A 23491-nucleotide genomic window follows, 5' to 3' on the forward strand; every position below is an offset into this window, starting at 1 on the left:
GGACTTAAGGCCGTTCATTAGACAAATAAAACAATTTCAAGAGGTCACTTTGGGCTTTTGGAAAACGTGACTTTTCTCTATTTTCCATCATTTTTTTTTCTCAATGTAACAGTGATTTGGGGAACCAGGGGGTAGGTGCTACGCTTCTGCGATGATGCCGTTCCACCACCTTAGGTCAAGACATGGAGGGAGGGACTCAAATGCACACGTGGCCGGCCAGGCTACCGAAACAAAGAACAGAGAAGCTTAGATTACGACACAATGGGTGTGACTTTATCCTTTGCTTAGGGCGCCGTTACTCTCTATCTTTACATAGCAAATTGTGGTTTGCTGCCGCATTAATATTCAAAATCTCATATACAGAACCTTTAAGTCTGATTCATTCAGGGTAATTGTTTTGAATCTGTGAATTACCCCGGGAACTTTCTGTCTGACTGATTCTCTTTGAGGCCTCGTAGTTTGAGCTAGTAGGCAGGGCTTGAAGTTCTCCGGCACGGTGCTGGATTTCCGGTGCAGGGATATTCTGGTGCAGGAATATTTTTTTCTTGTGAGTATTTTATCATCTTGCCGTAGCAACAGTGATTTAACCAGTCGTTTTAAAGCAAAGCAAAGTGATAGTTCCAACTACCAATGGTGTATCACATTACTCAAGGTTAACAAGGACTTCTAGCCAATCAGAGGCAGAGTAGGGCGGGCCTCAAGTTTTCACAGTCTCTCATTCAGTCACGCCATGGATACACCAGACGCAGAACCGAAGCGCAGCGCCCAGCAGCGGAGGCAGTTTTCAGTTGGCGTCCATGTTAACCTATCTGACTGTCCACACAGGCCGGTGAGCAGAGCAGAGCGCCTGCGGAGGCTCGTGCACTGCAGCGCTTCAGTTCGGCATCTGGTCTATTTTTCACACGAGCCGTGAACGCCTCTGTCAAGCTGGATAGAGCGGATCATACCAAACAGGAAGTCAGACACAGAAAAGACGAGAGAATCCGGCCAATTTTCAAAATAAAATAAATTTAAAAAATAAAAGCCTGTTTAATTATGATGTTGCTTGTCTGTCTATAAATATTTGTTCAGTTTGGTCTAGACACGAGAGAGATGAAAACACACACACACACACACACACAGAGACAGAGAGACAGAGAGAGAGAGAGAGAGAGAGAGAGAGAGAGAGAGAGAGAGAGAGAGAGAGAGAGAGAGAAGAAATGGCTACAGGTTGGGCATTGCAATTCACACATACAGAAAGAGAAAGAGGCGGTGTGGTAGAGATAAGTGAGATAATTTGTGAAGCCACCAATGAGTTGTCACTTGCAAATTAGCTTAGTCAGATAGAAGATGCTCCTTGGTGTCAGAGGTCGTGAGTTCAAGCTTCAACTGATGTAAAACGTACATTTTAATGTGTTCTTGTTGTTTTCTGCCACTTGTTACTCAGAATTGCCTAAAATTGCCCGGCCCCAACCATTTTGTAGTAGCTGATGACCAAATTTTCCTTTTTTGGTGAACTGTTCATATTTCATTATTAAAAACCTTGAAATTGTTATTCTAGCTCCTTAATGTGATACTTGATTGATACTCTCAAAGTGCACCAGATTAATTCATTTAGACGTCAAATGTTCAAAATTCTCTTCCGGGGGGGCATGCCCCCGGACCCCCGTAGCACAGAAGGCTCTCTAAAAAAATTTCAGGCACAGGATTTTTTCTGGCTTCAAGCCCTGAGTAGGACTTAACACACAAGTGAAAAAGGAAACAAGAGAAAAGGATGACTAAGAGAACACAAATAAGACCTACATTATTTGGCTGATAGTTGAACTTATAAGCAATTTGCATTTCTTTAACGTGTATACTATACTACTCTGTCTGTAAACCAAACTCTGTTCACCCCTTGTTTTTTACTCCCCAGTTGCTCTTTGTGTGCAAGTGAAGATATTTAACTGTCAGTGATAATCAGTAATTACTAATGTTTGACAGTTTTGTTTTCTGCTAAGAGAAAACAACTGACAAACAACACTGTTAGTTTTAAACAGACCTTGTCCCATGTATCTGTCAGTAACGTGGTGGCCACTGTAAAACCTGCCCACTCTCAGCTACATCCAGTATTTTTAAGGGTGTACAGTAAAACTCCACGGCTCATAATGGCTTATTTGTGCTTGGCCGCGTTGTATGTGACCCGCTGCAGATCGTAGTGAAGAGATAGGCCCCTGTGTAGTGACAGCCAAGCCTTGTGTCCGTACAAAGCTCTCCATTTCTTCATGAACTCAGTGAACTGTTCTGTTTCCTGCCTCTGTCAGAGCCCGCTCATCTGCTGCTCCTCTCTGAGCCGGCCTTCAACTGCAGACTAAGCCAGGGAGTATCAGCCTCCCTCCATCTGTCCTTAAATGTTTTCACCCACCGAGACTCGGACGGGAAATACAGTCTTAACCCAAGGACACAGATATCATCCAAATATACCAACCAGCACCAATTTTTTTTATTATCATCCACCAATCAAGTGTTGTTTTCTGCATTTACTGAAGTTTATTCATAAGCCACTGTTAAACTCTTTTTTTCTTCCTTTTAAAGCTGCAACTAATGGTTATTTTTTTATTTATTGATCTGCTTGCATCAGTCTGTTTCTCATCTCAGTAGACATTTTTCACTTTCAAACATCAGAAAACAGTGAAAAACATTTTAAATACCCACAGCCCGAGGTGACGTATTCAGGTATCTGTTTTATTTTTATTTTTTTCTGACCAACAGTACCAAAGATATTCAGTCTACTATCATGTTGAATAAAAAAATGATTACATTTTGACATTTCAGAAACTTGAACCAGAATTTTTTTGTCATTTTTGATTTAAAAAATGACTGAAATGATTATTCAGTTAATTATTAGAATAGTTGCTGGTAAATTTTGAGTACATCGATTAATCAGTGGTGGGTTGAGTGAAAAAAAAGAAAAAAGGGTACTCAAGTAAAAGCACTCACAAAAATAACTACTAGGGTAAAAGTAAGAACATCTCAAAAAACTACTCAAATAGTGATTAACTTCAAAAGATGCATTTATACATCAATGTATTATGTTCTAACGGGTCTTTAACATAATGTGTTGAAACAAAGCACAAGTATAAATCAATTTAAAAACTATATATTAAAGATATTTTTGGCAGATACAGTATATAGATGAGGAAAGGTTGTGTCAGGGGAGTGCATATTTATTTTGTAACAATGGGTGGTACTTGGACTGTAAATAAACTGGCTTTATTACTCATTTATTTATTTGGTGGTAAATAGACTGGGGATAGTTGTATATTAGTTGTAAATAAATTTGAAATAATATGAGTTAAAAGAAATGTAAGAAAGGGGTAGGGACATATACGTTTTATTTCTACCTACACCTTTTTGGACACTGGACACAAACATTGTTTGTTTTTATTATGTTTTTGTTTTGTAGAAAATAAAATCATTCATTCATTAATTCAACATGTGAAATACATGTTTGTCATTGACGTGCTATATCCAGGAAATGACAAAACATGCTGTAAAACAAAACAAGAAAAAAACTTTGCATCACTCGCTGAGCAGAGCAGAGAGTCTCTTGTACGTAGTACACCTCAGCACATCTAGTGCAATCAGGCATTGTCTAGATTGGCCGTGATCAGCTCTGGCGGGCATGGTGCGGCAGCTGTGCCCATCAGAACCCAGAATTCTTTAAGGAACGGCTTTAATGCAGTCGGCATCGTATGTGCGTCAGTGTCCAAAACCCAAATCTCCGTTATCTGCGGTGCTATAGTGGTAACTTATCCCTTGTTGTCTGAAAATCGCTGGGCTGTGTGTGAGCTCAGCTGAATAAAAAAAATATTTACAGCTAAATCTATTAGTAAAAGTAGCAAGAAGTGTGTAGTCCAATGTAACGTAGTAGAAATACATCTACTTTATTGCTGATGTACTCGAATAAGAGTAAGTAAGAGTATTCTGCAAATCGACTGTTCTTAGAAGCACTATTTATTAAGTGAGTCAGTAGTAACTCAAGTAAGTAAAGTAAAACTTAAGTGTATGTAACAGGTTACTACCCACCACTGCGTGTAATCGATTAAACACATCAGAAGATTTGCCTCTTCTCGCTCCGCATTGTCGGCAAGTAACTTGTGCATTAGCAAACACTGTAGAAATAAGCAACCTGCTCTTTCTCCAGCAATCTACGTGACATTGTGCCAAATAGCACTTTGTTTTTATCTGTAATTTTGGAGGCCAGAGACGGGGAGTGAACTTTGCGTCATGTTCTGGGGGTCTTCACTGTAACGGCTCTTCTTTTCTCTTCTCCTCTCTCTGGAAAATGCAGAGGAATACAAAAGATAAATGATAAGAGTGTGTATATAATGGTTTTTTTTTACCCACTTACACACACTTTTCCTTTAGTTGTTTTTGTGATATCATATCTTTGTTTCAGGGATCCTAAAACGAGAGTCTGACTCGCAGTTATTTCTAGTTGTGGTATGCCGTTGATCCAGATCCCTCTTTCTCTTTCCAGGAGTTTTATGACCATGCAAAGATCCTCTGGCAGGACGATGGGGTGCGGGCCTGCTGGGAAAGGTCCAACGAATATCAACTCATCGACTGTGCACAGTAGTAAGTCTCTCTTTTCTTTTTTATTCCCCTTTCCTTTACTTTCATCTCCAAACACACTCTTGCAATTAAACATACATATGTTTCTAAGTGGAGGCAGACAAAAGACACACTTCCTTTTTCTCTCTGACTCTGAAATTCACACATACGTATATACCCACACTGGGGTGTTTGGTCGTTTTAACATGTGGTTACTGTGAGTGCAAAGTGTTCAAGGCTCATGAGGCGACAATGAATGCTGTGCTATCTACACAGTGTATCTGCTCTAAGTGTGTTACAGCATGGAAAATAAACTATGGTGTTCATTGCAATGCAGAAACATGTCAGCCAGTGCAAAGATGTGGCTCGATGATGTGCTTTTAATTGTTTTTAGCTATGCTAGCAGCATAGCTCTAGTTATGGCAACATTGGTCTGTCAGTCAGTCCACTGATTTGGACCAGACTGAACAACTGTTGGATGGATTGTCATGAAATTTGGTACACATGTTCTTTTCATGGGACTCATTGACCAGAAAAAAAAGATTATCACCAGACTTAAGGGCCGTCCACACCAAGAACTTTACTATAATGCTGTGAGCATCCACACTGATGAACAGTAACACAGTTTCCTTTGTGTAGAATTCATGCTCTTACCTGACATCAGACAGAATTGTCAACTTTTTACACCCTCTTTCCATCTTCAGTCTGACATTGCGTCAACTCTAACAGATTTCTATGGGGAGGAGGATTCAAGGTTTTCCCTAACCAATCACTAGAGACATGATGTCCAACTGAATCTACCGTCATTTTAGGTCCATACTGATGCGTAGCTGTGGCAACATACTTGTTTTGCCAGGGTTTTAATAGTGGAGAGGAGTGAAGTCAAACAAACTACGATGTGAGGTGATATTGAGAACACATGTCATTTTAGAACAGGCTTGATTCCAGCGTCTATCTCATCTATAACGCTTGCCATTGTTGTTCCTACTTCTCACTAGTTGTAGCGCACAGTTTGACAACAGCGTTAGTCCTGCTCATGTTCATGACACGATTGGCTCTTTTTTCTAATTTTAGCCGAGAATCCACTGTTTCATATCACAATGCCAGACGAATCAGTCAATGGATTTAAGGGTGTGAGCCCAGACAATTCAAGCACTGTAAAGTGAAAGTGAGTATTTCGTGCTTGATAGAGACTAGAAGCTGACATGGGAGTAGATTACCAGGTTTTCACTCCTGTACCATCCCACTCCCACAGAAAGACTCCTGTCCCGTCCTTATCTCATGACAGAGTAAAAGCCGAATTGCCGTCCTGTCCCCATCCCTGAAGAATAACTTCTGTCCCATCCCGCTCCTTTGTAGTGCTTTTAAACATGAAGAAAAAATCGTTTATACATATTAGAACGCCAGATTTAGGTATAAAAACTAAGCATATTCAGTCAGTATAGCACACTGGTGAAATAACCTCCTCACAGTTAACACAGCTATATTGTTCATATTTTTATCGTATAGTTTTTCATATTTTTATTGTAATTTTTTTTATGTTACTGATTATTGCAGTACTTTGTCTTCAGTTTTATTTCCTCTTGATTTGCATATTTTGTGCACCAAACACCAAGGCAAAGTCCTTGTGAGTGAAAATCTACGTGATAATAGTCTGTTCTTGATTCTGGATTTAATTGCTACAACCGTGTGGCAAGTAACCAGTGCTTAGTCCGTTAGCTCAATGCTAAAACATAATGGAAATCACCATTTACTAACGATCCATTTAACTTCCCATGCTTCACATAAAATGATGGTGCTCATACGTACAGACATATACTTCCTATGGTCTGTGGAAACAAACCAATAGCTCTCGTTGACTTTTTTCCTTACCTGTCCCAGTCACGTGATGAAGAGTGAAATGAACTCTCATTCTGCGGGAATCCTACAGGACTCTCTCTCGTGACCCACAGGATTCCCAAAAAAATGTCAGCCTCAAGTAGAAACTACTGTTATAGCCATGAGGGGTTTATTCTCTTTAAAGGAGGTAATATGGTTGTCATTAGGCTACCTGAGGTAATGCTAGATGATAATCATCTCTTGTATACGTTGATAACAAAAACACTTGCATCTGATTCTGAAGGGTGAGATCGGTTGCTTCAAAGATACCCTTCTTCTTTATGAAGATCTGCCATGTTGAACGTGATGCCCTCTAAATACGGATGGATATTTGTTGGTCATCAGTATTTCTGTTGTTCATCAAATCCCTCTGAAAGTGATTTCAACTGTATTGTTCACTACTGTTGTTGTAGTGTGGTGGTCTGTGGTGTCGACTCTGCCACCCACTTTAGTATGAAAGATTTTTAAAGCAATAGCTATTGTTGTAATTATCGTTCTTGGTGTGGACTGCCCTTTGTCCTTTAACATTTTGTGGTGCTTGATTGCAGATTGTCCGGCCATGTATTGAGCAGTTTAAAAGTTTTTTAATAAGTTTGCTTTCTAGTTAGCAGTCTTGCCTAACAGCTCAGACTCTGACCTGGTAGTTTGTGTGTGTCTGTGGTCGGTGACAGCGACCCAGGTTTCTTTGTATCCCTGCTGCCTCTCAAGTGTTTTCATTGCTGGTGTTTTGTGCATTGAAATTACTTGTCACAAATGCTGAAGATGAGACATGTAATTTTTTCCCTTAAAATCTTCATCTTCCGGAGCCTTCCCGGCTCTCCCTCCTCTGTTTCCAAACTATTTCTTTATTTTCTGGTATTTTTTTTCTCATCCACTGTGATCTCAGTTAGGCCTGCTTCTGTTATAAGGCATGCAGTGGTCACATGAAGCCAGAGCTCTTGGAGGGCGGAGGCTTGCCCACTCTCTCCCGTGTGTGTTTGTGTACAGTATATGCTGGTGCATCAATATGCATGTGTCAGGCAGTTGGTTTTTTTTTGTATGTGTAACTTTAACAAGTAAAAGTCCTGCATTCAAACTCCTTTTAGTGAAAGTATATGAATATATGAACAGCAAAATTTATAAATGATCAAAGCAGCGTGCAGAAAAAAATGTCCCCTGTGATACCGATCAGTTTGTAAGTAACGTGACACAGTTGTAGCTGGTCGAGGTGGAGCTAGATTTAACCACCTTATATAAAGTTAGGAAGTTGATTCCAGTGGTTTCAGGCCAGGTCAGGCCCCTCTGAAGGGTCACAGGATGAATCTGGGCAGTTGTGAGATGATTAATGAGGGTTAGAAAAATAGAACAAAAGTCTGCCACACAGTTTTGTTTTCTTTTTTTGGACCTTTCTCTGGGATTTTCTTTTTTTTGTGAAATATTGGAGAGAACTGAAATGAAACCATCTGAGAAGTTAAGTGACGAAGTTACTGTTTGATAAACTTGCTAACAGCGTAAAAGCTTTTTTTCCACTCAACAATAATCCCACTAACATCTGGCTTTTGTCTTAAATGGTAAAGGTTACAATCAGCATTTACTCCCGGGACACTTAATTCAGCAGTAGTCACGAGTATTTGTCGGCTCCAGCTCCGATTGACTTAAATCGGCAGTGATGGAGATGCAGCATCAGGACTGATGTGCTAATTTTTGCTCCTTATCCAGCGCAATGCACTGACGCGCCGCCACAAAATTTTGTCCCTAACACCACTGTAATATTTTCACTGGCCGCCATGCTGCTTTCTACTGTTTACTTACCCTGTTTCCAGTGTGTTTGTGACTCTACTGGCAGTGAGAAGGGAGTCTGTTGCCCATTTTTAGCGGGTTTTCCTGTGCTTAAAAAAACCTGCACATAAACGCCAATTTTATTGGAAAAGGGTAATAGTTATCAGAAACATGACACTACTTTTTGTAAGAGGTCACAAGCTAAGAGGATTTGGACCACTAATTTAATCCTTAACAATATATTGGATTTTATATATTGTCTATTGTGTGGTTTTTAAATGTAGAATCTTAAAACTTAAAATGCTAACTAGTGGCTACAGCTTCCAAATAAATGTAGGTAATAAAAAGTAGAATACTTCCCTCTAAAAAGTACTGGTGTTGTTTTATAAAGTGGCAATTTTTTTTTTATTGAAGTACAGTAACGTGGGTGTGTACTGTATGTGCGTCCTTGTCATTTAGACTGTATGCACGTCCACAGGTGTTTTGTCACTTATGGACGTGGTGCTGCATGTTTTTTATTGTTGGGAGGTGCGGTGTCAGTGGAGACAGCAGAGGTAGGACAATCATGACAAAGCTTCCTGGACGGAGAAAGTTGCGAGCGGAGAGACAGAATGATTGAAGAAGAGACAGTATTGAAGAGATGAATTGAAATCGAGAAAGAGAGGGCTTCCCTGCATTGCGGGATCTCTCCTCTCCTCTCCTCTCCTCTCCTCTCCTCTCCTCTCCTCTCCTCTCCTCTCTCCCACACCCAGCAGCCCCAGTGTTATGGATCAGATGCTGGGCTGGGTGGCCAGACCGGAAGTGCTCCCCTCCCCCCTCTGTGTGCTTATGTAAACGGAGAAGCAGAGAAAGAGAGAGGGGAGAGCTATTTTTAACCCAGGCAGGCTGCAGAAGGAGAAAGAATGAGCGAGTGTGTTAGGAGAGAGACAACTTCAGCATTATTGATGAAGGTTGTTAGCATTAAATGAAAATGTCAACCCTGGATCAGAGCGGGAAAAGTCAGGGCCACCCCGTACACCCCCGCCTGTCCCTTTAAAAAAGAAAAAAAGAAATTATATCTGATTCATGCCATGATAAAAATAAAAAAGGGAAGAAGAAGTTGACGGGGCGGTGAGGCTTTGTTGTCTCCGTCTGACGAGAAGGAAGTCACCGAAGCTTCACAGACTGTGTTTTTTGCTCCATCATGCTCCTCTATAATGTGTTTTTGTTGTTTTTTATTGACACTTCCTGTCACTTTATATGGTCACACACTTGTTTGCGAGGATGTTGTTGTCCTTGATTACATGTGGACGTGTTGTGTTGAGTCGACTGTAGGCAATTTACATGTGAGGTCCAAACAACGTGACAGTGTCCCCCAACAGGACAGAGGTGAAAAGGTTTGTTTTGTCTCGGAAGATGAGGCCTGCTTGACAGTATTCTGTTGTTCCATCCACATGGAGATCACACAGCTGTAAACTTGGTCCTGAAATATTGAGGAACTTTCCCCTGATAGTAAATCACTTCTGAGATCTTAAGAAGAAATGGTTTCTTTTAAAGTAATCGTGCATAGTTGAAATGATTATAACATTTACACCTCCACATTACAGTCTTACAAGCTTCCCTTTTTGTATTATTTATATGTTTAGATGTTAAATTATTATCATTTATCATTAAGTGTGTAAATACGCTACTAAAAAAAATATTTTAAAAACAAAGACACAGTGTAGAGCTGTTTTCTAAAATGTCTTTAAAAGAGATAATTACGTATTTAGCATGAAAACATTTATGGCTCTAGTGCTGCTGTGGCGGGATACATAATATATGTATGACTTGATTGTTTTAAGTTATTTTAGATAGTCACAACTTCCTGAACTCTTTGTTTTCACCACGAGGTTGCCAGGTAACCAGTGGAGATTTCAGGAAGTTACAGCACCCAACTAAAAACTAGTCCAGCACTAACCTAATGTAAAGCCATTGTTTTTACAAAATGGTTTTATAAGAAATTTAGATAATGTGTAGGTGATGTAGGACTCTATTTAAACAGTCTGTAGCGCATAGTCCGTACATGACGCAGTATTTAGTGCGTGTCAAATTACTTTTGCTATTTAAACGCAGCAAGATCTGGGTCTCAAAGTAAGGTGCAAGGGGCAAAGGGGTCGTATCCAGTCCCCTTAATTCGGTGTGTTTTGGTGGTAACATGAATTCAACCAATCTGATGTTATCTCCCTTTTAAAAGCCAGGTGCACCTGTGGATCGCGGATTTGGCAAATTGAGAAGTGAGTGGTTTTCTGTTGAGAGTATTCAGTAAGAGCAGTAAAATCACTGCAGCAAATATTGTGGGACATTTAAGCAACAAAACTAAAAGCTGTAGTTATAAACTTGACAGTAGAAGCTGAACTAAACTTTCCTAGTAGGGAGTCTGCAGCTCTGCTCTGGTCTCTGCTATGTTCACATTTTACAGAATAAATTTGTAATTGATATTTTCCAAATAAATGATGTATTACTTCATCCACCTGTGACCTGTTCGTGCATCCCTGTGTGTAACAGATTGTATGCGTGTTGTGAAGCCGACTATGTTGGTGCATCTATCTGAATAATGCACCCTTTAAATAGTTGGAAAATATTGCACCATTGACTTTAGACCAGGTTTTATTGGTGAGTGGTGCAAACGCTTTCTGCTGCCTCAGAATAGAAACACGCCAACAATGCACCTGACCACACCTTATTTAAAAAGCAACACATCCATGGTTGCACAGAAGAGCAGAAGTACAAGACAGTTGCACTACACTGCTTTGTGCCGGATGTGTGATAGGGCCTATGATGTATTAATAAGTGAGCTAATCAAAATTTACCCACAGAGGTGCTGGTAGGCAGATTTTGTACCTGTGGACAAAGTTATGTTAGTTATTTTCCCCTTTTTTCAGTGGTTATGATAAGCTATGTTCAGCTAAGTTTAATATTTACTGACGTGAGGGTTATAATAGAAGCCAATGCATGGCATCCTTTATGCCTTTTAAACTGTCTGCCTGTCACGTGTTGAGGGATACTTTGTATATTTGTTTAATATACAGCGTGTGCATGTGGCATTCAAAGGAGCTCTATACGACATTGTGAGCATTAATATAGCAGCACACTACTATTTGCTATGTAAAGATATGGTGGAGTAATGGTGTCCTGTCACACTACCTCTGTGTGTGTTGTAATCCATAGGGCTGTGATCAACCAATGAAAATCTTTGTCGCCTGAAATTCTACCTACTCATCAACCAATCAATTGTTCAATGGGGGAAAAAAATTCTGCACGTTCTCTTTAGGTTAACTAAATCGGCCACAGTGCTCTGGAGGTGTACTCTACCTGGTAGCGGTGTGTGTCCACCAAAACGTTTTTGTTCTTGTCACAGAGCTCGACATTACACCTGCTGAGGGCAGTTAAACTCACCGTCTCACCACTAAACGTTGAACGGGACTGATGAGAAAAATTTGACATACTGGACACTATAGAAGGTAACTAATGTCATATACAAAATAGCGTTACTAATGCTAACTATGTCGCTAACACTGCATGTGAAAGAAGACTTACTGTTTTTAGCCCATAAGCTAACGTTAGCCATCCTGCCGCTCCAAGGAGGGCTCCGGTGTGATCGTATCCCTCTCAGAAGCTTTGTAATCCAGCCTTGAACTGACTGACACTTAGTAAAAGCAGTCCCTAAAGATAAAAGCCTTTGCACACAGTCCCTTTTTTTCTGATTTTTTTTTGTTTTTGTTTTTTTTGTTTTGGTTCGGAATTTTTTTATGACAGATGAAAGTTTCGGACTCAGTTTTTCTGACTAAAATTCGAGTTGAAAATGTTTAACTTTGCGTCAAAAGCTGTGCTCGGCACTGTCACCAGCCGTCCAATCGCAGTGCAGAAGGGGTGGGGCAAATCCAAAAAAAGACCAACCATCTCAGAGGACGAGTGCTGAACATATTGTCCAACCGACTAGAGAGAGAGCGTCAGCCTTAGTCGATGGTCCAGCTGCACATGCATGTTTAGTGCATGTTAGTCCGGTGTGTGTATTCTACTGACTAGCTAATGGCCGCCGCTCTGCAGAAGCATAACACCCACCAGGCCTGGAATTTCATCATTTTAGGGGTAAGGCCACTTGGCCTTTCGTGTTGTCAATTTTTTGAGGGCACAAAGGCCAAAAGCCAGGGCAGCAAGGCCATAAAATAAAACAATGATTTTAAGTCCACGTTCATAATGAAATTAAGAACTAAGGATGTATAACTATCTGTGAAATGAATAAATAAAACAAGCTCAAGTAATAATAATGAATATAATAAGTAATAATGTGATTTATTTAATAGCACTAATAAACCCATGTGTTTTAAATATAGAACAACCAGGTTCATGTATTTATAAACAAACAATCTTAAATATTAGGCCTAAATATTTTTTGAGTGTACATGATAAACTGATTCACTGAACAAGACTGGCTTACAATTAGCCTATTTTTGATGTGTTGTTAGATAGCTAACAAACAAACAAACTACAACAGGGCTATTCAGTTAGGCTACTATTTCAACTGGGCCGCATTTCAAAGCCAGATCATGTCGACGGGCCACATTTTTAGCAGTGAGCAATGATCCATTTCTTTTTTTTTTTGCATACATATATATATTTATATATACACAGGCATGGCCCTCCTCAACATGATGCAGAAACAGAATAAAAAAGAGCTATCAATGCACAGAAGCATAATAAGTGACATTAACAGTATCTAACATCACACACTATCTCTCTACCAGCATCTCCCTCTCTCCTCTCCTCCACACACACACATGCACACACACACACGCACACACCTCACTTCCTGATGCTTTCCTTACAGGTCAGTTACACAGGATATAGTTTAATACACTCCATGGCAGCAACAGTCATGTTTACAACAACAAAGTCGCTATTTAAAACCCAATAATATCTCACTGGAATATAAATATTCTTCCTGACATCACAATACTGAGTGAAGAAAGCCATGTTATCTCAGCATGAAGACAGACATCAGTATCAGTCATTCATCCTGCTCTCTGTCCCTCCTCTACTGAGGACACTCACTGTCTGCAGGTCGCTGCTTCAGGTACATGTTCAGATAAAGTGTTAGCCTACATACAGACAGCTTTCATTTTAGTTTTAAGTCTATAACAGTTTGCTGTTAGCACTGAGAGCACGATGTGCTTGTGTCGACTGTGATCATAAATCATTCATCAGCGGTGAATGAGAGACTGCGGACAGAGCAGATTGAAATATGGCTTTCTACATGCTGATCACATGCATTGATAAAGTATTGGCTTGGCTGGCAGAGGTTTTATCACACTTACTCATAGTAACAAGTGTAGCTGTCGTTAACTAGAGTCATCTTGAAGTTATATTCCCTTCATCTGCACCGCAGTCCCACCTCTGCAGAATGATGATACATGAAACTGAAACTTTAAAAAATTACGCCGATAATGGCGGAGCTTACTGTTATTACGGTGTTGATTAAACTTGCCTTGGGTTGTTTAATACCGGGTCTCGGTACGGATCTCTGCCCGGGTGTTTGATGAAGTCTCCTGGTTGGCCGGTGATAGATTGGTGTCAAACTGTCGTTATAGCCCGTCCGAGCGGTTCATGCCAGGCACGAATCAAACCCCCCCACTGGTGATGTACGCATCGTCTCATTTGATGTTGCTCAATAAGAGTCCAGAATGTCATCGCATTTTTTTCTCAAAAGAGCAGGTGTCAAAGCCGTGTTGACAAGAAAGAGGCAGAGGAGAAAACTGCAAAATCACCTGGGGCAGTGCGGGCGGGGCATCAAGGCCACTGTGGCCTTAGGGCAGATATTTTTTTCAAGGGCACAGGGCCAAATGAGGAGGGCATGAGAGCCATGGCCCTCGTGAAATTCCAGCCCTGTCACCCACCCTCTGGTTCCTTCCTGTTAACACTGTTAGCTCTGTCAGCACTGTTGCTGCTCTGTTCATACTGTTAGCATCATCAGCTGTGAACCACCAGCGCAGCAACCTCCATGTTGAGAGCCATGTGCAGAGAATCTCTGAATCATAGATACACTCTGAATATCACATAGAGCTGCTTTAAGTTGACAGAGCAGTTTATTATCTCATTTGATTGTATGAAGAAGGAGCTCTAGTCATGAGTTCGTAGCTTCACTAGCACCTTTAATGGTGTTATAGCAGATCTGAATTTTAGTGAGAAATCAACCGTAAGACTTAAAGATGATTTATTTAGTAACATTATAGTAAACTTACATTGTCTCACAGTATGCAGTCTGTCTTTAGACTCCATTGCCCAACTCTACAATTGATTAATCATAAAGTAAAGTAGCTTATCAAGCAGAGATGCCAAACACTCACTGGTTCAAGCTTCTCAAATGTAAGAATTTGATCTTGATTGGACTTTTTGGCCCTCACAGCAAGTTTTTTATTAAAGGCTTTAAAACAACTTCATTTATAGATTAAATATATATTTTGCAGAAGTGTCTTTAACCAGATGTTCAGAGAAAACTGAGAAGTGTGTAACAGCGTCCTCATACATTCAGTACGTGTGTCTGTTTGTGTTATGTGTCGCCTGGATTTGATACCAGCCGGTGTTTATTATCTGTCGATTCTCTGAAATCTTGTCCCAGGGAACGTGTGCCGGAGTCCCCCTGATTTACCTCTCCGGCATCCTTCCTCCTCTTTCGCCTCTCTCTCCTCCCCCTTGCTGTTTCTCCCTGTGATGTGTAGTTGTGTTTCTGCAGGGACAGAAAATGGCTCGGATTGAGTCTCTGACTCATCGCGAGGATGTAGGGAGTGAGGGGGAGAGTAAGAGGGATGGGCAAACACAAACTGATTTTTTGGGGATGGAGGGGGGGGTTGTAGTTTAAATACTTCAGTGTGGTGTGATTGTGAATATATTTAGACATGTTTAAAGCAGCAGATGTTTGACGTGTTGTGGCTGTGCTGATGTGTAGCATGAGTCAGGTACATTTTAAAGTAGAAGAGAAACTGCTGCAGCAATCTCACTGTATTGTGATGTCCTGAATGCTGTGTGTGTTCAGTGATAGTGTCGCTCCCAGTGTTCAGCTGCTGTTTAACACACCAGTGTTCCCAGTACTTCTCTTTTTATTTCTCTCTTCTTTAAACACTATTTACCTATTTTCTGTCTTTCTTACCTTTATTTTCGCAAGTCTTGTTTTTTATTCCTCTTATTTCTTTTATCTCTTTTGGTCCTATGTTCCCTTATTTTTGGTTCTTTACATCTCTATCTGTTATTCAGTTTTTTATTAGCCTTTTTTCTGTCTCGTCATTTTTGTTTATTCTTTACTTCTTTATTTTGTCTTTTTTCTTTCTGTCTCTTTTATTGAGCTTTTCTGTCTCTATTACCCCTACTTTCTTTGGTCTTAAATTTTTCTTTTGGTCTTATGTTCCCTTACTTTTTGTCTTTCCATCTCTTTTTGTCTCTTTCTTTTATTCACTTTTTTTTTATTCAAGTTTTTTCCCTGTCTTGTTATTTCTTGTTTGTTCTTAACTTTTTAATTTGTCATTTCTTTCTTTCTCTTTTAATTCAGTTTTTATCAGTTTTTATGTGTTTCTTACTTTATTTTCTTTGGTCTTGTCTTTTCTTCTCTTTTGGTCTTATGTTCCCTTACTGTTTGTCTTTCTGTCTCTTTCTTTTATTCTGGTTTTTATTCGACTTTTCTCCCCTTCTTGATTTTCTTTGGTCTTTTTTTCTTTCTTGTCTTTCTTTTGGTTTTATGTTCCCTTGCTTTTTGTCTGCCTGTCTCTTTGCATATCTTTCTTTTATTTGAGTTTTTTTTTTACTTTTCTCTCTATCTTGTTTTATTTTCTTTTTAATTTGTCTTTTTCTCTCTTTTTTTATGCATTTTTTTGGTCTTTCCTGTCTTTATTTTCTTTGGTCTAATTTTTTTTTGTTTCTTTTCTTTCTTTTGGTCTTTTGTTCCTTTACTTTATGTCTGTCTGTCCCTTTGCATTTCTTTCTTTTAATCATGTTTTTAATCAACTTTTCTCTGTCTTTTTTTTGTTGGGTTTTAATTTGTCTTTTTGTCTTTTTTCTCTTTTGATATGTTCTTTCCTTATTTGTCTTCTTGTCTTGTCTACTTTCATTCTTCTTGTTCTTGCATTCTTTCATTAATTGCCTTTTTTAATCTCTTCTTTCTTATTGTTTCTTTCCTGTTCATTGTTGTATTCTCTCTGTCTCTTTTTGTGTTTCTCTTTCATCCGGTTCGTTTTTCTTTCTGACTCCTGTTTTGTTAAGTCTTTGATTCTTACTTTTTTCATTTTCCCTTTCTTTTCTTAACTTCTTTAATTTGTTCTTTTTGATCTTTGTTCCTTTTTTTCTGTCTTTCTTGCACTCCTTCCTCCTCTCCCTGTCTCTCCCTGTCTCTCCCTGTCTCTCTAACCCACTCCATTCCCTGCATTTCTCTCCGTCTGTATGTCTTTTGTTGCCTGCTCTCTGTTCCTCTCCCCCTCTTCTTCTGTCACTCTGTCTTTTCTTCTTCTTCCTCTTCTCCTTCTCTCCTATCTGTCATTCGCTCTTTTCTTCTCCTCCTCCTCCTCTCTCCCTGTCTGTCTCTCCCTCTTTCTGGCCTCACTCCAGAAGCACAAGATTTGGAGCCGATTGTCTATTTATAGCGCCTGTGGTTCTGTCGCCATGACAACCAAGCTGGAGGCCAGGGCGCCAGGGAGCTATTTTTGGAGCAGCGCTGTAATGTCAGACACAGCCTTCTCTCTCTTTTCTTTCCTCCTCTTTCTCCCTCTCTCCCTGGATGTGTGTGTGCGTGTTGTGTGTGTGTGTGTGTGTGTGTGTGTGTGTGTGTTTGATTAAGGATCGGCTGGTGAAGCCCAATGTGAAGCGTTAACGTACAAAAACGCAGTAAAGCCCCCAGATCTTTCAGCTCTGCAGGCCATGCATGATCTTTCCCCCCTTTGAGGAAGCGCCAAGACCATTTTCTGACTTCTCTGACTTGGTGTTTCAGAGGCTTGTGAAGCTTCAGTTTGCTCTTGTGCAGAGTTTTCCTGAAGGGACAAATTCACATGTTTTAAAAGTGTTTTTATGGTGCTTAAAACTGGAATTTGCTTTGAATTTCTAAGTTGTGCAGTTCAGCGTGAATAGGCTACTGTATGTTTATGGTGCAAGTTTAAGGAATTAAGGGACTGTTCTTTACTTATCACAGGAGAGGGGTGGCTATGGTATGACTTTACTTTTTTTTTTTTTTTTTTACCTTCCCCTAAGCTACAAATATTGGCAGAAAACACATGACCCTCCCTCCAACATAATTTAGTTTAGTTATTCAGCAATTTTTGAAACTTGCGCTTTGATGTTTGAAGGTTAAAAATTGAAGAGGAAGTTTTTTGAAGACCTCAGTTTTTCACGTTTGTCCTGCATGCGGGTCAGTTAGTGCGGTTTATTTTTTCAAATCTTAAATGAGATGTAGAATTAAGTGATAATGATGAAATGTCACTATTTGGAGCTTAGATTTGTTTTCTCTTTTTCTTTTTTTCTCAAATGTAAGTGTTTTTTTGTTTTTTTTTGTTTTTTTTTTTAGATCTGATGTGTCCAAGGACTGTTGGAAATTTGAAACCCAACAATAATTTCTGTTTCTACAGTTTCTGCCTGTGATAAATGTTGTAATTTTAACAATTTCTAAAGAAAACAGACATGTTTCCTTTAAAAATCTGTGGTAAAATAAATACAAAATACAACTATTTTTATTTGTAAGCCCCTCTCCTTAGCCAAAATAAAAAACATAAGTCCCTCCACAGTGCTTAAAAAAATATTTGACATGCTTCCCCCTTTTTTGCACCACCGCCTCCCCCCTCACAAATAATGAACAGTCCCTTAGTCCTTACATAATTTCTTTCTTTCTTTCTTTTTTTTTTTTTTTTACATGTTTTTGTCATCTTAACAAGGATAAGGGCTGTACAAAATACGTGTTTTATGTGCCCACATCTTTGTAACATTAATAGTAAGCTATATTTAATTTGATAGATATTTCCTGTTGCTGTTTTTAAACCTCCCACCTGTTGCTGAGTTAATTATGTAACATGACCATTTCTAACTTTTTCATGCTGAGCTTTTTTAGCCACGTTCTCAGTTTTTCTGAAATATGACATTTGTTTTCTACGTTAATGAAAAAGCATTTGTTTGAGATGGTGTTAGTGCTCGTTTGAAAGGATATGTTGTGAACATGAAAATAAATTTGCTTGTTGAACGTTTGGAAATCTGGGAGACACAAATGGATTTTGGCAGATGTGGAAAGAAAGAGGCACTTTTTAGGGGCGTAATCGTGCCGGCCTGCTCGTGTGTGTGTGTGTCAGTGTGTGCGTGTGTGTGTCACACAGCCGATCTGCAGAGTTGCTCAGATGCAGGGCAAAGGTCCCCAGATGTTGTGTGTTTGTGTCACATTAAACACTGTCAAGACTCATATTTAAACTACATGTTGCTAGGTTTGTTAATACAGTTAGTTTCTTGTTTAATGTTAAATACAATCTGCTTGTAAACAGAGGAGAGACAAAAACTTTTTATGTGTTAAACATGAAGTGAAAACTAAATTAAGTCAGTAACCTGAACCTGCTCATGTTATCTTATTTATAAAGTGAATGATTTTTTTTTAATTCAAGTAAATGAAGCTAATAATTCAGCATATTTTCCAGTCCAGCTGTACGTGCGGAGGCCTGACGAGTCAACACGGTCGTGTGGCTCAGAGGAGACTAATCCCATGTAGAGCTGTAGATGTAAACCAGCTCATAATCTGGGTAATCCTTTGTCCTAATACTGCCACTTTAACAAGATGAGTGTGTTATAGTATCGAGGGTTATCAGCTTTGTTGGACCAGGACGCTGCTGTTGATGCTGCAGCGGAGAGCTCAGTTTGCCTGTTGATTGTTGGAGAATTCTTACCACCGGAAAATAACTAATGAAAATAATAAACTCATATTTATTTGCAGTTGTGATTTTGACTGTGTAGTTTAAACTTGTTTGTGGGAGTTTTAGTAATATTTTTAGAGCAGTGTATTCAAGGAAGTAGCTTTAGAAATTCTAAAGTTTTATTGCTTCTTTATTTTTGTAAACTATTAAGTCATTAAGTTACGTCTACCTCAAACATCTCAAGTCTAAACTTGAGCAAATTTCACCTAAATTAAATTTAAAAAGTGTTTGGAGTTGGTTATGTTTATATAGCTATAACAAAAAAAAATATTAAATTAAATAATACAGATTTTTTTTAGTGCTTTGGTGATATGAATGGACTTAGAAGATGATGAAGAGGAAGAGTACTCTAATAGAAACCTTGCAGTTTGGTTTGTTTGAACTCAATTTATGTGACGAAAATATAATAATTTTCGGGTTTATATACATAGAAAATATGGCTTTATGTCTGAGAAGTTTGTTTCTTTGTGTTTTGTGTTCGTTTGTGCCGCAGTGTGTGCTTCGGCTGACGAGGTACACCTTTCTTTTGTTGTATGCGTATGTACATGTGTATGTAAAGAGAAAATCTCTTATAAACATGTAGTTTAAAATAATAATGATAATGATAAAGATTTAAGTTTATAAATATAGTGTTCATTTTTCTTAGTCCTACTTTAAACCCCTCACAACTGTTGAACCTGCAAACCTACAAAAATGATATGTAAGTGAAAGGTGCACTAAAAAGTTAAAATTATACTTTATCTTTTCTTGTAAATACTGGGTTATTTCAATCACCAGACAAGAGTCCTGTGTGTATTTCCAGTGTTTAAGCCTGCCTGTCTGCTACCCCAGAATAACCCTGACAGGTTATTCATAACACCGCAGACCTCTCTGTTACTGGGGCAGCCACTATTATTTAGTTCAACTTACAAGGCACGGTTATTATTGGCACTTCTCCTATTAATAGGGAGAACTGCTAAAAATTGAGCAGTGTGTTTGTCCTGGGCGTGTCGCCGCCTCAGACCAGAGCTGTAGATAAACAAGAGTTTGGCCTCGGCAGATGTCGGCGGCAGCCATGTTAACTCTGTCATCATTAGAGCTTTTAGGTTCTGTCACATCCCGGTTATTTATGTGTTTGGGGAGCTCGGTGTGGGGATGTTACGGGAGGGTGAAGTCAGACGCTGAGCAGTGGAGGATACGGGGCAGTAAGAGGCTGAACAGTTGTCCAGCGAGGGCTCTGGGTGTGCTGGCACAGCAGAGGTGCTGTGGTGTGGGAACAGCTGAGCCACTTGGGCCCCTGCAGAGAGCCGATGGTACCAGACTGGTTGGCTGCTTAATTGCCTCCGTGTGTTTTATATGAATATCTGTGTCAGTGTGCATTTGTGCAGAGATACGCACACGGGGCGTCTCTTAGTTCCCCAAACTGTTTGTCCTCTTCTGTTTCTCTTTCAGCCTCACACTGACACTCTCTTCTTCCTGACTGCCTCCGTCTGTCTGTCCAGTGCTGTAGCTTCCGCAGACCCAGCCCCCTGTTCCTCTCAGTGTGTTACCTGCAGCCCTCCTGTCACATTTCACCCCTGCCTGCCACATTCCTAGTTATCTCAGAGGGGTTTACATACCTTTGCCCTGAGAGGCAGCTACGAGAGAGTGTCTTGCCTTTCTAGTCATAAGAGTGGTGGGCAGACGATCAGTCAAAACAGACAGCCGTGCAGGAATCAAACAGGGTGGTAGATCAGTAAGTTTATCTACGTTAGCAGCCACCTGAAACAGTGGTTCCCAACATGTAAAGTTTGTGTCAAGGGTTTTTCCAGGATATTAATGATGAGAGGAGTCGTTGAGCGCCGCCCTGATGCATCTTGTTTTGTTTGTCAGTTTTCTTTTAGGGCTGCAACTAATAATAAGTTTCATTGTTAGTTAATCTGTCAGTTATTTTCTTCAATAATCGATCAGTTGTTTGCTTTCATAAAAGTCAGAAAATGGTGAAAAATGTTGCTCAGTGTTTCCAAAACCCCAGGATGACATCCTTAAATGTCTTATTTCTTACACATCCCAAAGACGTTCAGTTTACTGTCAGAGAGGAGTACAAAAACAGAAAATATTCATATTAAAAAAGCTGGAATCAGAGATTTTTAACTCTTTTTTTTCCCTTTATAAACATTACTCAAATTGATTAATCAATTACCAAATTAGATGGCAGTTAATTTAAGTGGCCTCTCACAGATATATTGGTAGTGGCGTGTATGTTGTCCAGTAAGCACTGATCAGATTTTTTTTTTATTAACAAAACATAATCTAGAAAAAGAGTGTTGGAGTAATTTATAATTATCAAAGTGATGTTTCCTGTTTCAGTGCATGATACAGTTTTTGACAATAACATTTATTGTGTGAAATATCCTGCCTCCATTACATAACTTTGTCACAAGTTTTTGGGATAATTGCATTATATATATATATAGATAGAATATCGGCTGACATATCACAATCTGGATGTTTTACTCTGTATATCGGTATTTGCATCAGCCCTAAAAATTCAGTATCACTCAGGCTTTATTGACAACTAATCACTTAATCATTGCAGGTCTCGTTCAGTTATTAGTTGACCACATAATTATCGAGTCTGCTTGATTTCCATAAAGCTTGATCTTATGTTTTTCAGAAAAATGTAAACGTTAATATTTTGTGACATGAGAGAAAAAAGCGGTCTGTATTTTAGGAGCTGTCGCAAGCAGTTTATGACGCAGATTAAAACTTATAACTCCATTGCTACTGCATGCGTATATCTACCTGTTGTAAGCCGTTAAACCAAAGAGTTTCCTCCTTTCTTGCTTTCTGTCTGGCAGAAATATGTTTTAAATGTGTTTCAACCTCAGGGGTTTTTAGGGATTCTGTGTTTCATCGGGTGCTGGTTGTTACTACAGACAGTACAGCTCAATCAGTGGTTCTTAAAGGGACAGTTCACCCCAAAATACATATTTGTTTGTAACTGTAATGCTCTTTAATAATTTAGATTGTTTTGGTGTGAGTTGCTGAGTGTTGGCAGTGTTAGCCTTTCTAGTGCAGTTAATGTTCCTGTTTATCCCCAAACTGACTTGAGATGGTGCTTTTGATCATAATGGAATTGAAAGTGCAATCAAGCAGGTAGTTTACATATCAGTAACACTTGTTTTACTTTGTCGTTTTAGCTGTTTTTAATGATCTGTGTCTTAATTTTGCATTTTGCAGATGTGTAGTCTAAGAAGAAAAATGGTATTTTGGGGCCTCTTATGGCAGAAATGGAGTTTTTCTGTAAAGTTTAACAGGAGACAAATAGTGATAGGATGATTCTAGTGGCTTAAATAAAAGGTATAAACCCTACAAGGCTGCTTTAAACGATGCACTATAAGTGCTTCTGTAGATTATTCTTTTGCTGTGGATGTGTTTGCGCTTCACCCTTGAGAGGAGCCGTTTGTGGGGAAACCCTGCAGTGCTTCTGTCTGATTGATGCAGGCTTGTGGGACATTCACGATAGTTGCCACTTTAGCTTTAAAGATAATCACCAAATTCCACTCAGTGCAGCAGCGTTAGCCTGCCCACTCGTCTTTCCACTGTCAGAGCATAGCACCTCCTGTTCTTCTTCCTACATAATGTTTCTTCTGTACATCTCAAAGCACTGTCAGGACAGCAGGGACATTTAAAAGTCTGAGTCCTGTGACATCATCCACAAACTCAGTCTGCTCATCCGATACCTCACTTATTGTAAAGGAGGAGAGCCTGGGATACATGAGAGACATTTTGTTGTTTCTTTGACAGATGCTCGTGTAGAAGTGTCTATTTTGAGCCCTGACTTGTTGCAGCAGACACCTCCAGCAGGTGACCCTGATACAGTCATCATGAAAGCATCAGGGCAGCTCACACACACACCTTGAAAAGCAGCAGCAGCTATGTAGGCCACTTCATCGGAACAATTAACATTCATTTGGGTAGGCGCTCTGCAAATCTGATCTCACCGTAGGCCTGCATTCCCGCCCACGCACATACACACCGATGTGCACTTACACACACGCGCGCGCGCGCACACACACACACACACACACACACACACACACACACACGCACGCACGCCTCTCCTCCTGTGCAAGTATTACTACAGCAGCTCCATTGACGAGGCTTCTCTGGCTTGACAGAGCAAACGGCTGCTGGTGACTCAGACTGGCTGCTTCTGATCTCGCTGTGAATTAAAACACACGCCCCCTGGTGGCTGCTCACAGACCACCGTCCTCCATCTTTCTCTAGCTCACACTAATGTACTGGGATGTACCGATGTGTGTGTGTGTGTGTGTGTGTGTGTGTGTGTGTGTGTTGGGGTGCCATAACAGTTCCCA

The 23491-nt window shown here is 39.7% G+C and overlaps 1 protein-coding gene across 1 annotated transcript in view; it reads left to right on the forward strand.

Annotated features, from left to right (window-relative positions):
- LOC117257069 (guanine nucleotide-binding protein G(s) subunit alpha-like) overlaps positions 1–23491 on the forward strand; it is a 48245-nt gene that overhangs the window by 14566 nt on the left and 10188 nt on the right. Inside the window, exon 5 of the mRNA XM_033626946.2 lies at positions 4502–4599. Within this exon, the coding sequence (XP_033482837.1) occupies positions 4502–4599 (98 nt within the window). The remainder of the gene's footprint in view (positions 1–4501; positions 4600–23491) is intronic.

This window comes from Epinephelus lanceolatus, chromosome 1, assembly GCF_041903045.1.
Source record: "Epinephelus lanceolatus isolate andai-2023 chromosome 1, ASM4190304v1, whole genome shotgun sequence".
Taxonomy (NCBI): Eukaryota; Metazoa; Chordata; class Actinopteri; order Perciformes; family Serranidae; genus Epinephelus; species Epinephelus lanceolatus.